Here is a 14665-nt window from a genome sequence, read left to right as displayed (position 1 = left end):
CAGTTCTTCCTTCTCTCCTACTCTGGGCATGAGGACGTTGGGTGGGTGGGAGGCCTGTGCCACGGGGGGCACCCCAGGGAGCCGATTTCTCCACTTTGCAGCCACCTAACGAGATTCCAGTTTGCTAAGCTAAGCAGCCTGCTTTGTATATGAGAAAGCTAAATTTTTTGCTTTGTCATTCTGACTCTGGCTCCCTGCCCACCTTCCGTAGAGAAAAGGAGGGAGTGGCTTCTGGTGGCTTAAAGTAACACGGGGAAACTGTGGTCAGAACGAGCTGGGGAGAGAGAGGAAGCCCAGCATGAAGAGACGGGCCGATCCCCCCGACGTGAGTGAGACCCCAACCCCGCCCACCCCCCCCAACCCCCGCTCGCTCCGAGCCTCCGGCTTTGCTGGGTTACCCGGGAGGGGAAGGGGCCTCGGGGCTGGCCAATCCGGGAAGGCTTGGGATGCGTTAGTGCAGGGAGGTTGCTGGTCGCTCGCTGTTCGGGCCCATCTGTAGGAGGGAAGGATGCGCCCTATGGCACGGGGCTGGAGGGTGTTGGATGGAGCAGTCTGACGGCGGCCGCGTCCTTCTCTGGGGAGCGTTTCCGAGGTGGGAGACGGCCCCTTTCCCCGCGGCTGGAAAACCCGCGCTGGAAACCGACGGGGTGATCTTGGAATCCTGGGTTTTGAAAATTGGCGCTGTGTGAGTCCGGGCTTCATGTTTGGAAAGCGGGGATAATGTCATCATCTCCTTCATGGGATCATCGTGGGGGGGGGGTGAGATCGAGCGTTAAAGGGGTTTTTGAACTTTATATAAAATCCTCTCATATTGTTAAGCCTACTAATGACAGATCCCAGTCTCCACTGACTAGCTTAGAGTGTTAAATTTTGTGTTTGGTAACCTTGATATTAAGGTTTTCCTTGGAGTGATTTGTCATTTGCTTTGAATCACAGTGGTGGAGTTTACCCTTCTGTGAAATAGGCTTATTAGTTGCTGCTCGGAAGTGGCAGTGTGGTGGGAGGATTTGAACAGATGACTTTGGGCTTCTCTCTGTTTATGAAAGAGCTGTTTTGTATTTTCATTCTCACCCGAAAGGAGGCAGAATGGTAGAGGATAAAGAGTTCTGAGTCTTGAACTGGAGGTTATGGGTTCTAATCCTATCTCTGCCCCTCTGCCTCAGTTTCCACATCTGTAAAAGGAGGGGGATTGGATTAGAAGACCTTCCAGCTCTAAATTCCGGACCTTCCATTTGTAGGCACTTAGGACAATTGCTTAACGATCAGCCTCAGCTTTCTCATCTGTAGAATGGGGTTAATGCTGCTTCTAAGGAAAGTGTTTAATCACTGCAAAAATACTATTAATACTAATAATAAATTCTTGAGATGGAAGTGCCCTGAAGTTATAAGATATTCTTTACCCTACTTAGGGTTTGACCTTTCAAAAGAACACTCACCCATTCCTAGAATTAGATTTCTTTTTTTGCTACAAAGTCCAAAGGGTGACCCTTAGGCTATTTCAGGAAAACTATAATAGAAGATCTTCAAGTTTTTTATTCTAGACTTTCTTGAATTGTGTTTGCTGGATGGGATGGAACCTAGAAAGGAAAATTCACTTTATTAAAACTTTGGATGGTTTCAGTCCATGGTCAAAACTTTGGCACCTATGCTGCCTTCTGACACTTAACTTAATGTTTAACTGTGTCCATTCTCATACTGAGAAATCCTGGTCTGGTTTTGAAGGTTTTATTAGGGGGAAGAGTTAGCAAACTTTTGGCACAAAGGTTGAAATTTTTGCTTACTTGAAGCCTGAGTCACCGGTACTCTATAGCTCAGGGCAACGTTGTGTTTTAAATCCTGGGGTTAAATTACAGAAGGTCACTCTCTGGGGAAGTCCCTCCCCCTGATGACTGGCATTCCCGGGCTCTTGTTCTTAAAGGAAGAAGTCATGGACTTTGGGCTCCCTAACTTTGCGTGCTAGACTAGCACGCCAGATCCCTGCGGAGCTGGGATTAACCTCATCCAGAAACGGCCCTCCCGGCTAGCTGACCTGGAACCCCTTGCAGGCTATGAGCAACTAAAGGTAGGGTATCAGGGATGGTTCTTGGGCAACCTAAACCCAGCAACCCAGCCTTGCCTGCTTTGTCAATTGTGTCTGGGTCAGACTTGAAGAAATTTCATTCTGGAACCGAAGCAGGTGCCCTTGATGCTTGGAGCCAGAAATAGGTGCCTTAAAATTCTGTTGGTTGGGCTGCTGGGCTTCCTTCTTTTGAAATGGGGTTGTAAGAAGTTTTTCGTTGAAAAAGAAAAAAGCTTTACTTCCCTCTCCCCCCCAATTGCCTTACTGCTAAATACTGTAATCATTTTGCTACTTAAATATGTTAACTTCCAGTTTAATTCAGTCAATGTTACCTTGTATCAAGGATTATGGGAATGGGGTAACAGAAAGAAAGTAAAAAAATGAAAATCGGGAAACATGAATTCATTTACACAATCATATCCTCAGTGGTCTGTAACCAATCTGTTAAAAACTAAGCATTGTTAGTTTTCATTCTTATTTTCTTTCTTTCTTTTTTTTAATTGTTAAAAATACTTGCCTAAAGGCCCTGGGTTGGGTGGGGGAGGGATTAGTCGCACTGAACCGGGTGTTGGGGGAAAAGTGCAAAGCTCTTTGAAGAAATCAGTTTCCCATCAGGCCCCTCGGTAGCCCAGAGCCTGTCGGGAGGGAGATGATGGTAGCCGAAAAGGAAGAAATAACTACGTGGGGTTTTAGCAGATAACAATCCCTCCTGCTAACAGAAAGAGAGGTGAGTCAGGCCTGGGGAAGAGATGCTTGTATGGGGATGCTGGTGCACCTGGTGAGGGAAGGGGAGGAGGAGAAGGAAATCGGGGAGGAAGATTAGCCTAAAGTCTTTTCCCGCCTCATCTGGCCAGGACTCGGCACCCCTCCCCCATTTCTGCATTTAAAGAATTAAACTCTGCACCCAGATGGAGGATCGTGGGGACGGAGTGTGGATCACAACATAGTATTGTCACTTTTGTTGTTTGCTCGCATTTTGTTTTCCCTCTTATTTTGTTCCTTTTGGAGCTGATTGTTCTTGTGCAGCGTGATAATTGTGCAAGTGTGTATAGAAACATTGCACATGTTTTACCTATATTGGGTTACTTGCTGCCTAAGGGAGGGGTTGGGGAGAAGGAAGGGAGGGGAAAAAAATGGAACACAAGGTTTTGTAAGGATGAATGTTGAAAACTATACTTATGTTTTGAAAATAAAAAAGCTTTAAAATTAAAAAAAAAAAGAATTAAACTCATGTTTTTTCTGGATCCCTTGCAGCATCCAGTTTTTAGGGAGTTTCTAGCCCAGCCTTTTCTAAGATTTAGATTTCCCCAGGATATGACTGCTCATTTCCTACTGCTCAGAGGAAGAGGTGGAGTGGGGAAAGGGGAGATAGGGTTGATCCCAGTATTTAAGTTTTCTCACTCAGGGCTCCTGGTCTTTGACTAAATCTTGAAGCCTGGACTTCTCCCAGGCAGAGCTGCTTTTCAGAAAAACCAGTTTGTAAGGGAAGAAGCAACCCTATATTCCTAGTAAGTAGCTTTAACTACTAAAATTTCATGCGACCAGACTGGCCCCTCTTCTGGTGGGGCTGATCTCTTTGTTTTAAGTGTGTGAACATTCAGGTTAAACCTCTCAGCTGCCAGGTACTGGCATTTTGCAGCTTAAGACCTCTCTGGGTTTAGGGAAAAAAAGTGGGGGGGAACTAAAAGAGACTCATGCTTTTTTTTTTTTTTTTTTTTTAAGAGACAGCAAAGAAATGTGACTTGAATTCAAGAGACAGGGGGTAGGTGAGTGAGGAAAGAATTAAGGCATTTTGGAAAATCCTGGCTTCAGAGAGATATAGGGGGTCATGTTCCGAGTACCCCTCCAATAAATTACTATCTATGACAATACAAGCTATTCAAGTTTTCTGGGTCTCAGCTCAACTGCCTGTAAAATCCGAAAAGTGAGAAGATTGGACCCAATCAGAAGTTTTTTTTTTTTTTTTTTTTTAACCTTTTGTGGTTTGTTTATTATCATGGACCATTTCTCAGAAAAATTATTTAAAAAAAATACATAAAATAAATACATAGAATTACAAATGAAACTAATCATTGTCTATCTGAATGTCTAGTTCTCTCCCCATTTGTCTGTCCTCTCCTGTCTCTGTCTCTGTCTGTCTCTCTCTCTCTCTGTCTGCTCATACACTTCAGGTTAATAATACCTAAGCTAAATGAACTCTGAAGGCCTTCTCAGCTCTGTCCTAGATGTCATAAGAGGAGATAAAAAGGTTTTATTAACTCCAAGAATCACAAGTATAACATGGGATTAAAAGGAAGGAAGCATGGTATATTATAATAGAGGACTTGGATTCAGATCCCATTGAGATGATTACTGCTTTTATAATGTTAGATCCCTTAGAGCCTCATCTGTAAAATGAGAGTTTTGAACAGGATGGTTTCTGAGGTCCCTTCCTGCTTTGTGTATGAGCATATGACTCTTTTTATAAGTTATTTCCTTGTAAGTGTATGAACATGAGCCCCTTTATAATTTATTTCCTTCTAAGTAAATGAGCTCCTTTATAGTTACTTCCTTCTATCTAAATCTATGAGCATATAAAAGCCCCTTTCTTTTTTCCCCTTTTTTTTCCCTAGGCAATTGGGGTTAAGTGACTTGCCCACTGTCACATAACTAGGAAGTTGTTAAGTGTCTGAGATCAGATTTGAACTCAGGTCCTCCTGACTTCAGGGCCCACCTATCTGCCCCAGTTTGAGAGCCTCTTTCTAACTTACTTCCCTCTATCTAGATCTATAAGCATATGAGGCCCTTTCTGTTACTTCCTTCTATCTAAGTCTATGAGCATATGAGCCCCTTTCTGTTACTTCTATCTAGGTTCTAGATACCTAGGTTCTATGAGCATATGAGCCATTTTATAAGTTACTTCCTTTTTTAACAAGTTATTTCTGTCTAAGTTTATGAGCATATGGCCTCCTTTACAAGTTATTTCCTTTGTGCCTCAGTTTCCTCATTTGTAAAATGAGAGTTGGACCAGATGATCTCTGAGGTCCCTTCATGCTTATCTCTATGAACCAAAGAGCTGAGTTTATATTCCAGTAGAATAGAATTGCCTGAGGGCAGGGTCTGCTTACTGTACTTGTATAATATTATGTATTTACCATTCAGTAAGTCAGACCTCTCTTTGTGTCCCTGTTGCTTAGTATAGTACCTGGTGTATTATAAGGGCAGAATAAATACTTGTTGCCTGCCTGTATAATGGCTACTTATTGGTTTAAATTGTTGGACACCATGATCTTTCTTCCCTGAACCTCACAGAATGCCCCCTATACCGGTTTAAAATGTGTATTCTCTTTTAAAACTCTTACTTGTGTAACTGTTTTGAAGGACAAGAAGTACGTAGTACAGTGGAAATAGCTGATTTGATGCATGAATTCCACCTGTGTCATTTTGTGTGGCCTTGGGAAGTTTTTTAACTTATATGGGTCCTCTTCCTAAATGAAGCATGAAAAACAATGAACTTTACTTTCCTGATCTTGTAAAATAAGAAGCTCTAAAAGAACTAGCTGATTTCTCTGCATCCTTCCAGCTCTAAATAAACCCTTAGTCTTCTTAACCCTTTTTATTTTGACCATGGGAGCTTGTGTCATAAACACTGGATATTTCCTTCCCTTTTGAGGCTACATCAGATAGTGGATAGTGTTAGACCTCAAGCCCAGAAGGCTTGTGACTTGTGGATCTCACTTTTTTCTCCTGTGAAATTTTCAGTGCTCTGATGAATATAATAATAATCCCCAGCTTGATCATAAATGTTTGTGTATGAAATCAATACGTGCTTTTGATCTGCCTAGAATTCCACTCATCTGGTTGATTCAGAGCATCAATGAGAAGTCACACTGACTTAAGAGCATGGGAACCAGGGTTATTTGTGCCATTTAAATCGCCTAGGATCACAGATCATAGAATTTAAATCTGGAAGAAGGACTTGGACCTAGGTCACTTGCTCCAGTGCCCACCTTGGGCAGAGATCTGAAGGCTGAGATACAAACGAAGTGATGGGGTCCCAAACCACACCAGCAATAAATCACCATCAAGGCAGCGTAGTAGGAATGTAACCCACAGTCCTATGCCTGCAATTCAATGATGTTTCTAGTATAACTTGTTCTTTCTTAGCACAGTACTAGGCACTTACTAAATGCTAGCAGCCTGACTCTGCCACTAATTCATTAAACCTCGTGAAAAGGTTCTTCCCATCCCAACTAGGTAGTTTTTGCTTCTGCTTTCTTCAGATAAAAAGAGTAAATTAGAGCTGCTAATTTTAAAATCAAAAGTGAATCTCTCCCTCTCCCCCCCCCAAAAAAAAAAAAATCAAAGGAGAAATAAGATTGAGATGAAGAGAATTGGTTTTGTTGTCCTTAGGGGCTTTTTCATCAACCCACTCATTTAACAGATGAGTAAACTCAGGACTAGAGAGTTAAAAGGACTTGCCTACAGTGAAATAGAATATTCTAGAGCTGGAAGGAGCCTTTTGTTGTTCATTCATGACTCCATTTGGCATTTTCTTGGCAGATAAACGTAGTCCTTTGCCATTTCTTTCCCCTGTCCAATTTACAGATGAGGCAAACGAGGTCAAGTGACTTGGTCTAGAATCGCACTGTGTCTGAAGTTAGATTTAAATTCAGGTCTTCCTGAGCCTATGCCTTTGAACCCACTGGGCCAATTTAGCTTTACAGAGGAGTTGTGAGTAGATTCTTAAAGGCTTCTGGCTCTTCAGGGTATTTTTTGGCCATACTTAGAAAATGAGTGGTGGCTTAGAAAATTTTTTTGAGGAAAAGTGGGTTTTAAGAAGTAGGATAGGAAAAAGGATAGTCACTGAATGTCACTGTGATTTCCTTGGTAGAAGGAACTTTTTTTTTTTTTTAATTTTTTTTTTTAGTTGGTGATACCTTTTGTATAATTTAATTCTATGAGTTGCCAGGGGGCAGCTTACAAGTGAAGTGACTTGCTATGGGCTTCATGGGCAGTAGGTATCAAAGACAAGACTGGAACACAAACAAGACTTCTTGGTTCTGAAAGCATACCACAGTGCCTTTCTTAAGAGATTATGTGATATAAAGTAGACTGCTAAGTAGATTGGCTGGAATATAATGGAAAGACTAAGGTCTAACAGAGCACAGAGCCATGGGTATCAAGGGGGAGAATTGTCGGACCAGAAGTTTTAAAGCTGGAAGGAGTTTTATTTTATTCTATTTACTCATACATTGATTTATTCATTCATTCATTTATTTGGAAGGTGATTTAGAGATGACTCAGGCCAACTATTTCATTTTATAGGTGAGGAAACTGGATCTAATTTGCAAAACAGATATTTGAATACAGCTTCTCAAAGGAGAGATTTGGATTCCATAGTCTTGGGACTCCAAATTGTTGTTTGTTTGGTCCCCCCTTCTCCTCCCCCCCCGCCCTTTTTTTTTAACTGTGTGATTAGTGTTGAAATTTCAAAGGACCTTCTTTACCTGGACAGGATTCTTCTCAACAAATCAACTAGAACCTTGTGTTGGATAGCTCATAATGGATAGGTCACTCCCCAGGCTAACTTTCCTAATTTTGGACAGTGGGTAGAAAATACTTTAAAATTTTTTTTTCTTCTTTCTTTTTGTGTGTGTGTGTGCAAAGCAATTAGGTTTAAGTAACTTGCCCAGAGTAACACAGCTAATCATAGGTGTCTGAGGTCAGATTTGAACTCGGGTCCTCCTAACTTCAAGTTTGGTGTTCTATCCACTGCACCATCCAGCTAGCAGAAATATATCTTAATGTGAGATTGAAATTTGCTCCAGGACAACTAGATGGTGCAATGTTTTGATCAGCCAGGAATCGGATAGCCTCATCTTTGTGAGTTCAAATCTGGCCTAGCTGTGTGACCCTGGACAAGGCACTTAACTGGTTTACCTCAGTTTCCTCATCTGTCAAATGAATTAGAGAAGGGCATGGCAAACCACTCCAGTATCTCTGCCAAGAAAACCCCAGATGGGGTCACAGAAACAGATGAACAACAAGAGAAATGTTCCATGCATGGGCTGAGTGTATGAGAAAATAAAAAAAGGCAGGATCAGGCTTATCTTTACATGTTGATCCAAGTACTTTCCTGGCTTGTTGAGGAAAATTTTCCTCAATTATTGGGCCTTTCATCTCTGTTGGGCACTTGGATATAGAAACCCATCGAGACAAGTCCCTTTCTATCTCTTTGTGTGATGATGTTTCCACACTGAATGGAGACACCCTGGCAAAAGCCGGAAAAGATTTAAAAAAGAGACAGGTGTGAACCACTCACTCAACCCGAATGTTCTCTTCCAGCTCCTGAGCATCCTCCAACTTAATTAGCATGTTCCCAAATCTGGGATTCTCTTTAGTTTGAGCTTTCACTTCCTTCTGTTCCCTAGAGGGGAATTCCAATTATATTGTATTTATCCATCTACATTACACCCCACCTCCCTCAAATACTTGTTGGATGATTGATTCTTTTTTTCCCCCTTTTATCTCCCCCTCCCCATTGTGGTGCACTATGTGCACATAATGTCCTGGGTCATAAAATCTAATCTCTTCATTTTACAGAGGAGACAACTGAGACTCTTTCAGATAGAAGGACTTTGCCAAGGTCTCATAGCCGATACTTGGCAGAGGAAGGGATTTAACTCAGATTCGCTCTTTGCCAATCCTGCCTTCCCTATTGAATTCCTCAGCCTCCCTCATTGCTGTGCAATAGCTGAGGACACCAGATTACAAAATAGCTTCCCGTTCTTATTTTAAAATTAATTTTTGATCTTTTCATCTCCTACTGGAAGAAAGTCCTTTTGTTGCTTTTTTTTCCCTTTGTCAATTAAGACAAGATGCCTGTTGATCTTGAGATAAAAAATGTGGAGGTAGGCGTTTATGGATGGGGCTATGGAGCCCGAGAGAGATTACAAGATTCTCAGGAATGGCAATCCATACTTGAAATGATCAAAGGTCACGTGGTCCATTAGTAAACCTGACATTGAATTAATCTGGCTTCTCTGTGGATTCCAAGTGGCAGGTTAATAAAAAGGGAAGGGGAGGGCAACTCCATTTCCTGCTTTTTATTGAGTCGTGACTCATAGGGTCCTTTAAATGGCTTCTGTCTACTGGGGGAAGATGAAATCCCATGGTGCAGTGGAAGGAGCTCTGAATTTGGAGTCTGGAGTGAGGTATAGCAAAAAACATCTCACAGATTTTGAGTCATAGAACCCGAGTTCAGATCATGATACCAAGTTCTGAAGCTGGAGTCAGGAAGACCCAAATTTGAAGGTGCCTCAGAAACTTAACTAGCTTCTGACTTTTAGCAGGTCTGTTCTCTTAGCATCACTTTTCCCATCTCTAAAATGGGGTTGATGTTTGTAAAGATCAAATGAGAAACTCGATGTAAAATATTTTCCAAACCTGAGTTGTGAGAATTTCCAGAGCCCTTAATTAGCTACTGCCAAATAAGCCAGCTTAGGAGACAAACAGAGAGGTGAGCAAAGTGCAGTTTATTCATTTAAGAGGGTGAAACAACACATCAGTGGGTGATGGGCATATATGCTTTAACTGGGGAGATCTGTCTCTTCCCCCTCTCTTTCTCCTTTCTCCCATCACCCCTCATTTCTCTCACTCTCTCTGTTTCTGTATCTCTTTCTGTCTCTTCTCTTTTTTCTCTGTCTCTGTTTCTCTGTCACCTGTTTCTCTTTCTCTGTTTCTATCTCCTTTCTTTTTTCTCTCTCTGTCACTGTTTCTCTGTCTCTGTCTGTCTCTCTACTCCCCCTTTCCCCACCAGAGTAGATGGTTTTGACTCCAGAAACACCATGACTCCTAAACGGTTGCCCTCTGCAGACATTTCTACCCTCTCCCATTTTAGCTTCCTTAGAGAGGAAGCTCCTTGAGGACAGGGATTAGCTTTCTTTTTCTTTTTCTTTGTATCCCTAGCATTTGCTGCCTGGGATGTTGTAGTTAAGGGTCCTTTTGAGGGCAGCTAGGTGGCACCCGAGTGGATAGAATGCCCAGGCCTGGCATCAGGAGGATTCCTATTTGTGAGTTCAAATCTGGCCTCAGACACCTATTAACTGTGACTCTGAGCAAGTCACTTAACTCTGTTTGCCTCAATTTCCTCATCTATAAAATGAGCTGGAGAAGAAAACCATTCTAGTATCTCTGCCAAGAAAACCTTAAAGGCATCATGAAGAGTCAGATACAACTGAAAAAAAAAAAAAGAATGAACAATAACAAAAAAAGGGCCTTTCAAACTTTAAATAGGTGATTGGAGTGTGTGAATGTCAGTTCTTCTCTGCTTAGCATCTGTGTATCCTTAGGCCCATTTTGAGTCTGCTTCTTTATCTATTTGTGCTAGATGACTTACCTCTAGGATTCCTTGAGGCTCTGAAGCTGGAATCCTGTGATCTTCTGTGTTCGGCACTTAGTGCTTACTTGGCACAGTGTTTTGTCATCCAGTAGGTGCTTAATAAATGTTTATTGATTGATTTTTTCCCACCATTTACTTACCACCATATTTTGGATGAAGTGACGAACAATTCCTGTCCTCCTAAACCTTCCGCAGTGGGGCTACAGCACAGATAAGCAAACATAGGAGTTCTGAAACCTGGGGAGGGGATAATGGAGAAGGCTTTGGGGAGGAGGTGGTCCCTGAAGTGAGTCTCAGAGAGGGCTAAGGATTGGAAGCAGTGCTAAGGACAGTGGAACTATAGGCTTAAGTTTGAGGAGAAACCCTCACCTCCTCCGGGATGGTAAGGGGAAGATCAAAGCAATGTCCCCAGTTGGGTGAAGGCAATTTACATCTGCCTTGAATATTACAGTAATATTACTTCCATTGCACTTTAATGCTTTCCTCATAAGTTATAAGTAAAGTACTGTCATTGTTATTCCCATTTTATTGATAAGGGAACTGAATCCAGGAAAGGTTACACAACTTGAGAGCTCTCTGCTCAGATCTGAAGTGAGACTTATACCTTCATCTTTTGATTCCAAGTTCAACTCTCCTTCTATGCATTGGGAATGTTGGAAGGTCCTGCCAGCTAGATAGAACTAGCATGCCTCTTGGTTGTTGTTGTTTTTAAGGGAACGAGGGGGGGGGGGAGGGTATTTGCCCCATCCCCTTATCATCTCAAGTGTACTTGATTTCAAGGGAATTTTCCCTCCTCTTTTTTTTTTTTCATTAATAGAATTTTATTTTTCCAAATACATGCAAAGATAGTTTTCAATCTTTGCAAAACCTCGAGTTCCAAATTTTTCTCCCTCCTTCCTTCCCCAAGAACAACAATCCAATATAAGTTAAACATGTTCATTCCTTCTAAACATTCCCATATTCATCATGCTGCACAAGAAAAAACATCAAAAAAAGAAAAAAATGAGAAAGAAAAAAAACAAACAACAACAAAAAAGCGGAAAATGTTATGCTTTGATCCACATTCAGTCTCCATAGTGTTGTTTCCATTACAAGGCTGTTCTTCCTTCTTTTTAAGGTTGCCTCCAAATGATTCTCACTAGTTGGGGCTACTGTGGACAGGAACAAAAATGTGGACTGCCTAAGGCAGAATTTAGGTTTAGAATCAGGATGGGTCCTGGCTAGTTCAATAGCTTTGGGTTAAATGGGGAGGCACCTGGTTTTCTGAGAACCCCCTGTAAAATGAGATTGCTAATAAGTAGGTAGTCAGGATTAATTGATTTCCTAGGGAGCTTGGAGATCTTCAGATGAAATACTCTGTTTGGAGCAAATTAGTATCATTCCTGGCCTCCATTCTCGAGGAAAATGTATGCCATGGAAAATATTGTATACGGGAATGTTGGCTTATCTTTCTCAAGTTTTTCTGATATGGAGTGCCATTTTGGAAATTTGAAGAATTCAGTTCTTATTCCTGATGCTTAGTAGCTGTGGGGCTTGAGTAAGTCATTTATTTCACCTCTATCTGCTTCAGTTTCTTCATCTGTAAAATGGGGTTAATAATAGCACCTGGCTCCTAGAGTTGTTATAACTGTCAAATGAGATAATAATTGTAAAGCGCTTAGCACAAAGGCTGGAATGTATGAAGCGTTATTTAGAGGTCAGCTAATTATCATCATTACTTCTTACACATATGAAGTACTATGTAAATGTTAGCTAATTATTATTACTTGTCTTATCAGTCAGCTAATAAGTACTTATATGCCAGACACCGTACTAAAGTCATAATACAGGCATGTGCAAATAAAAAGACAGTCCTTGACCTCAAAGAGTTTGCATTCTAATGATGGAAGGCCCCATATGTAAAGGAGTTGAAAATTGGATATGTGGGTATGAACAATCACTTGCTTAGTCAACAAGCATTTATTTATAAGCATTTATTAAGTGCTTATTTGTGTGCTAGGGGATACAAAGATAACACAAAACTATTCTTACTCAAAATCAGTTGGCTGAGGATTCATTGAGATTGATATAGAATACAAATCTGGCTTCAGACACTTAACATTTCTTAGCTGTGTGACCCTGGGCAAGTCACTTAACCCCAATTGCCTCAGCAAAAAATAAAAAAAGAATAGTTAGGAGTAGAAAAATTGGAAGCTTCATATTAATCTTAGTAACTGTTACTATTAACCTTGTGACCAAATCATTTAACCTCTTTGTGTCCCCAGGTGTCTTTTGAAGAGTAGACTTATTAGAGAATGGTCGATCTGTTCCAGTGGATGGAGATTCCACACTGGGACTTTATATCTAGACTAAAAATCTCAGATTTTCTCTCTCCCACCCTTCCATTGTTTTCTCCTAAGGACACCAGCTATGGAGGCCTTTTTCATACATTTTTATACACATTCAGTCAATTGAAGATCATTTATTAAGTACCTAGGCTGTGGATCAGGCATGTAATTACTGTTCTAGGAAGTATCCCCTCCCTCTATCTTGTACTTAATGGAGATATAATCATAATTCTTATCTAAACATTTAAAAGGCGGAGTAGTCCAATTTTATCACTTGTAGAGGCATGGGGAACTGGGGGAGGAAGCAGAGCATCGGACTCCATGACCTCTGAGATCCCTCCCAACTCAAATTATTTATGAATCATTAACCCTATTTTATAATTCATGTGACCTTTTGAAAGATAGTGCTAGACTGGAACAGAACTAGATGACGCACACATTTTCCCAAAGGTTTTTTCTTCTTTTGGGTTAATGTTCTTTCCCTTTCGAAATAAACAACAACCTGTGTATATGTTTCTCTACAGTAGAGTATAAGCTTCTTGAGGATTGTCTGATTTTTTTTTTTCCTTCTAGCACTGATTGTTCTCTTTCCTTGATATTATGTTATAATGAGAGCAGGGACTGCCTCATTTATCTTGGATTTCCCCAATACCCAACAGTATTTGCACACAGTAGGCACTTCGTATGCTCTTGGAATTACTCATGTTGTCCCCTCTCCTGGCATGTAACCATCTTGAGGTCAGGGATTATTTTATCTTTCACCCTTGTCTTCCCGGCACTTGGAAGTACTTTATCCTTGTCTGTTGAGCTTGTGAACTGATGATAGAACCTTTGTTTAATTTTATTCCTATTTGGAGTTCAGTATTATCTTCGTACCATAATAGCCTAAGCCTAAAAATTAAATCGAGAATTTCTTGGTCTTTTGCCTAAGATCACTTAAAGCCGTGTAACATCATTTAAGAAAAATTTTAACCAGCAAAATTGAATTTTTCTTTGGAGAATTCTTTTTAGAATTAAATAGCTCCCTCTTTTAGGTTAACGGGAGCTAACCTGTAACTTAGCACAGGAGAGCGAGGCGGCTGGGAATCGCAGGAACAATAACTTCCATTTAAAGAGTTGTTTACAATTTCAAAGTTAGTTTCTTGTTATCTCATTTTGCTCTTTAGAACAAGGGTGTTATTAGGTAGGGTGAATATTACTTTGCTGCCACTGTGGGTGTGGGAACAGGAATGCCCCATAGAATACTTTTGTTACATAGCTCAACTATTTCTAAGGTTAAAAAAGGTTTCCTTGGGTTAGCCTGGGACTAAAGATCATTTGTTACATTATTTCTATGGGAAAATACAATCTGACCATAACCTCCTGAAAGGTTACCTTGTATCCTCCCTTTAGGAGGTTTACCATTGATTTGAAATTGGAGTTCATGTGTTTTGGAAGATAATCCCTTTTTTTTTTGATAGAACCTAAAAGGGAATGAAACATTCTGTATCAACATGACTGAGACTAGATGGCAGAGAACACTTTAAGGCAACAAAATGAACTTTGGTTTTCCTTGCGATTTAGAAACCGACATGATCATTAAAGCTTCTAAAACAAATTCTGCCCCTCCTGCTATAGTCCTTTGCTTGTAGATTGTTACAGTAAAGGGCTGAGTTTGGAGGCAGGAAGTCGTGGGTTCAAATTCTACTCCTACCAGTTAATAGTTCAACAATCATGGAGTCATGATGTCATGCCCTTCAAGGAGCCACCGATGTCCTTCATGGACTGGATTACTTGACAAAACCTTCATGTTTCTATTCTATATTACGTTTGGCCCATATGGAGCAGCTTAGACTTCCATAGTATCTAGTCATTGCTTCAAGTTTTGAGTCATTCAAATTTCTTAAGAGCCTACAA

General features: G+C 40.8%; 1 protein-coding gene across 4 annotated transcripts in view; it reads left to right on the top strand.

Annotated features, from left to right (window-relative positions):
- Positions 1 to 229: 229 nt before the first annotated feature.
- Positions 230 to 14665, top strand: part of TXNRD1 (thioredoxin reductase 1) — a 64060-nt gene continuing 49624 nt past the window's right edge. Inside the window, exons 1-2 of one of the 4 annotated variants that reach the window (XM_012550611.3) lie at positions 239 to 325; positions 1919 to 2062. Coding sequence is in view for 1 of the 4 variants with exons in the window: in XM_012550610.3 (XP_012406064.1) it covers positions 299 to 325 (27 nt within the window). In the remaining 3 variants the exon portion in view is untranslated. Of the gene's footprint in view, positions 326 to 445; positions 686 to 1918; positions 2063 to 2662; positions 2787 to 14665 lie in introns of those variants that run through there. The other 3 variants (XM_012550610.3, XM_023504431.2, XM_023504430.2) reach the window with 3 other exon arrangements.

Source organism: Sarcophilus harrisii, chromosome 5 (assembly GCF_902635505.1).
Source record: "Sarcophilus harrisii chromosome 5, mSarHar1.11, whole genome shotgun sequence".
Classification (NCBI taxonomy): domain Eukaryota; kingdom Metazoa; phylum Chordata; class Mammalia; order Dasyuromorphia; family Dasyuridae; genus Sarcophilus; species Sarcophilus harrisii.
The sequence above is the reverse complement of the archived record's forward strand: the minus strand, read 5'-3'. Positions and strand labels throughout refer to the sequence as shown.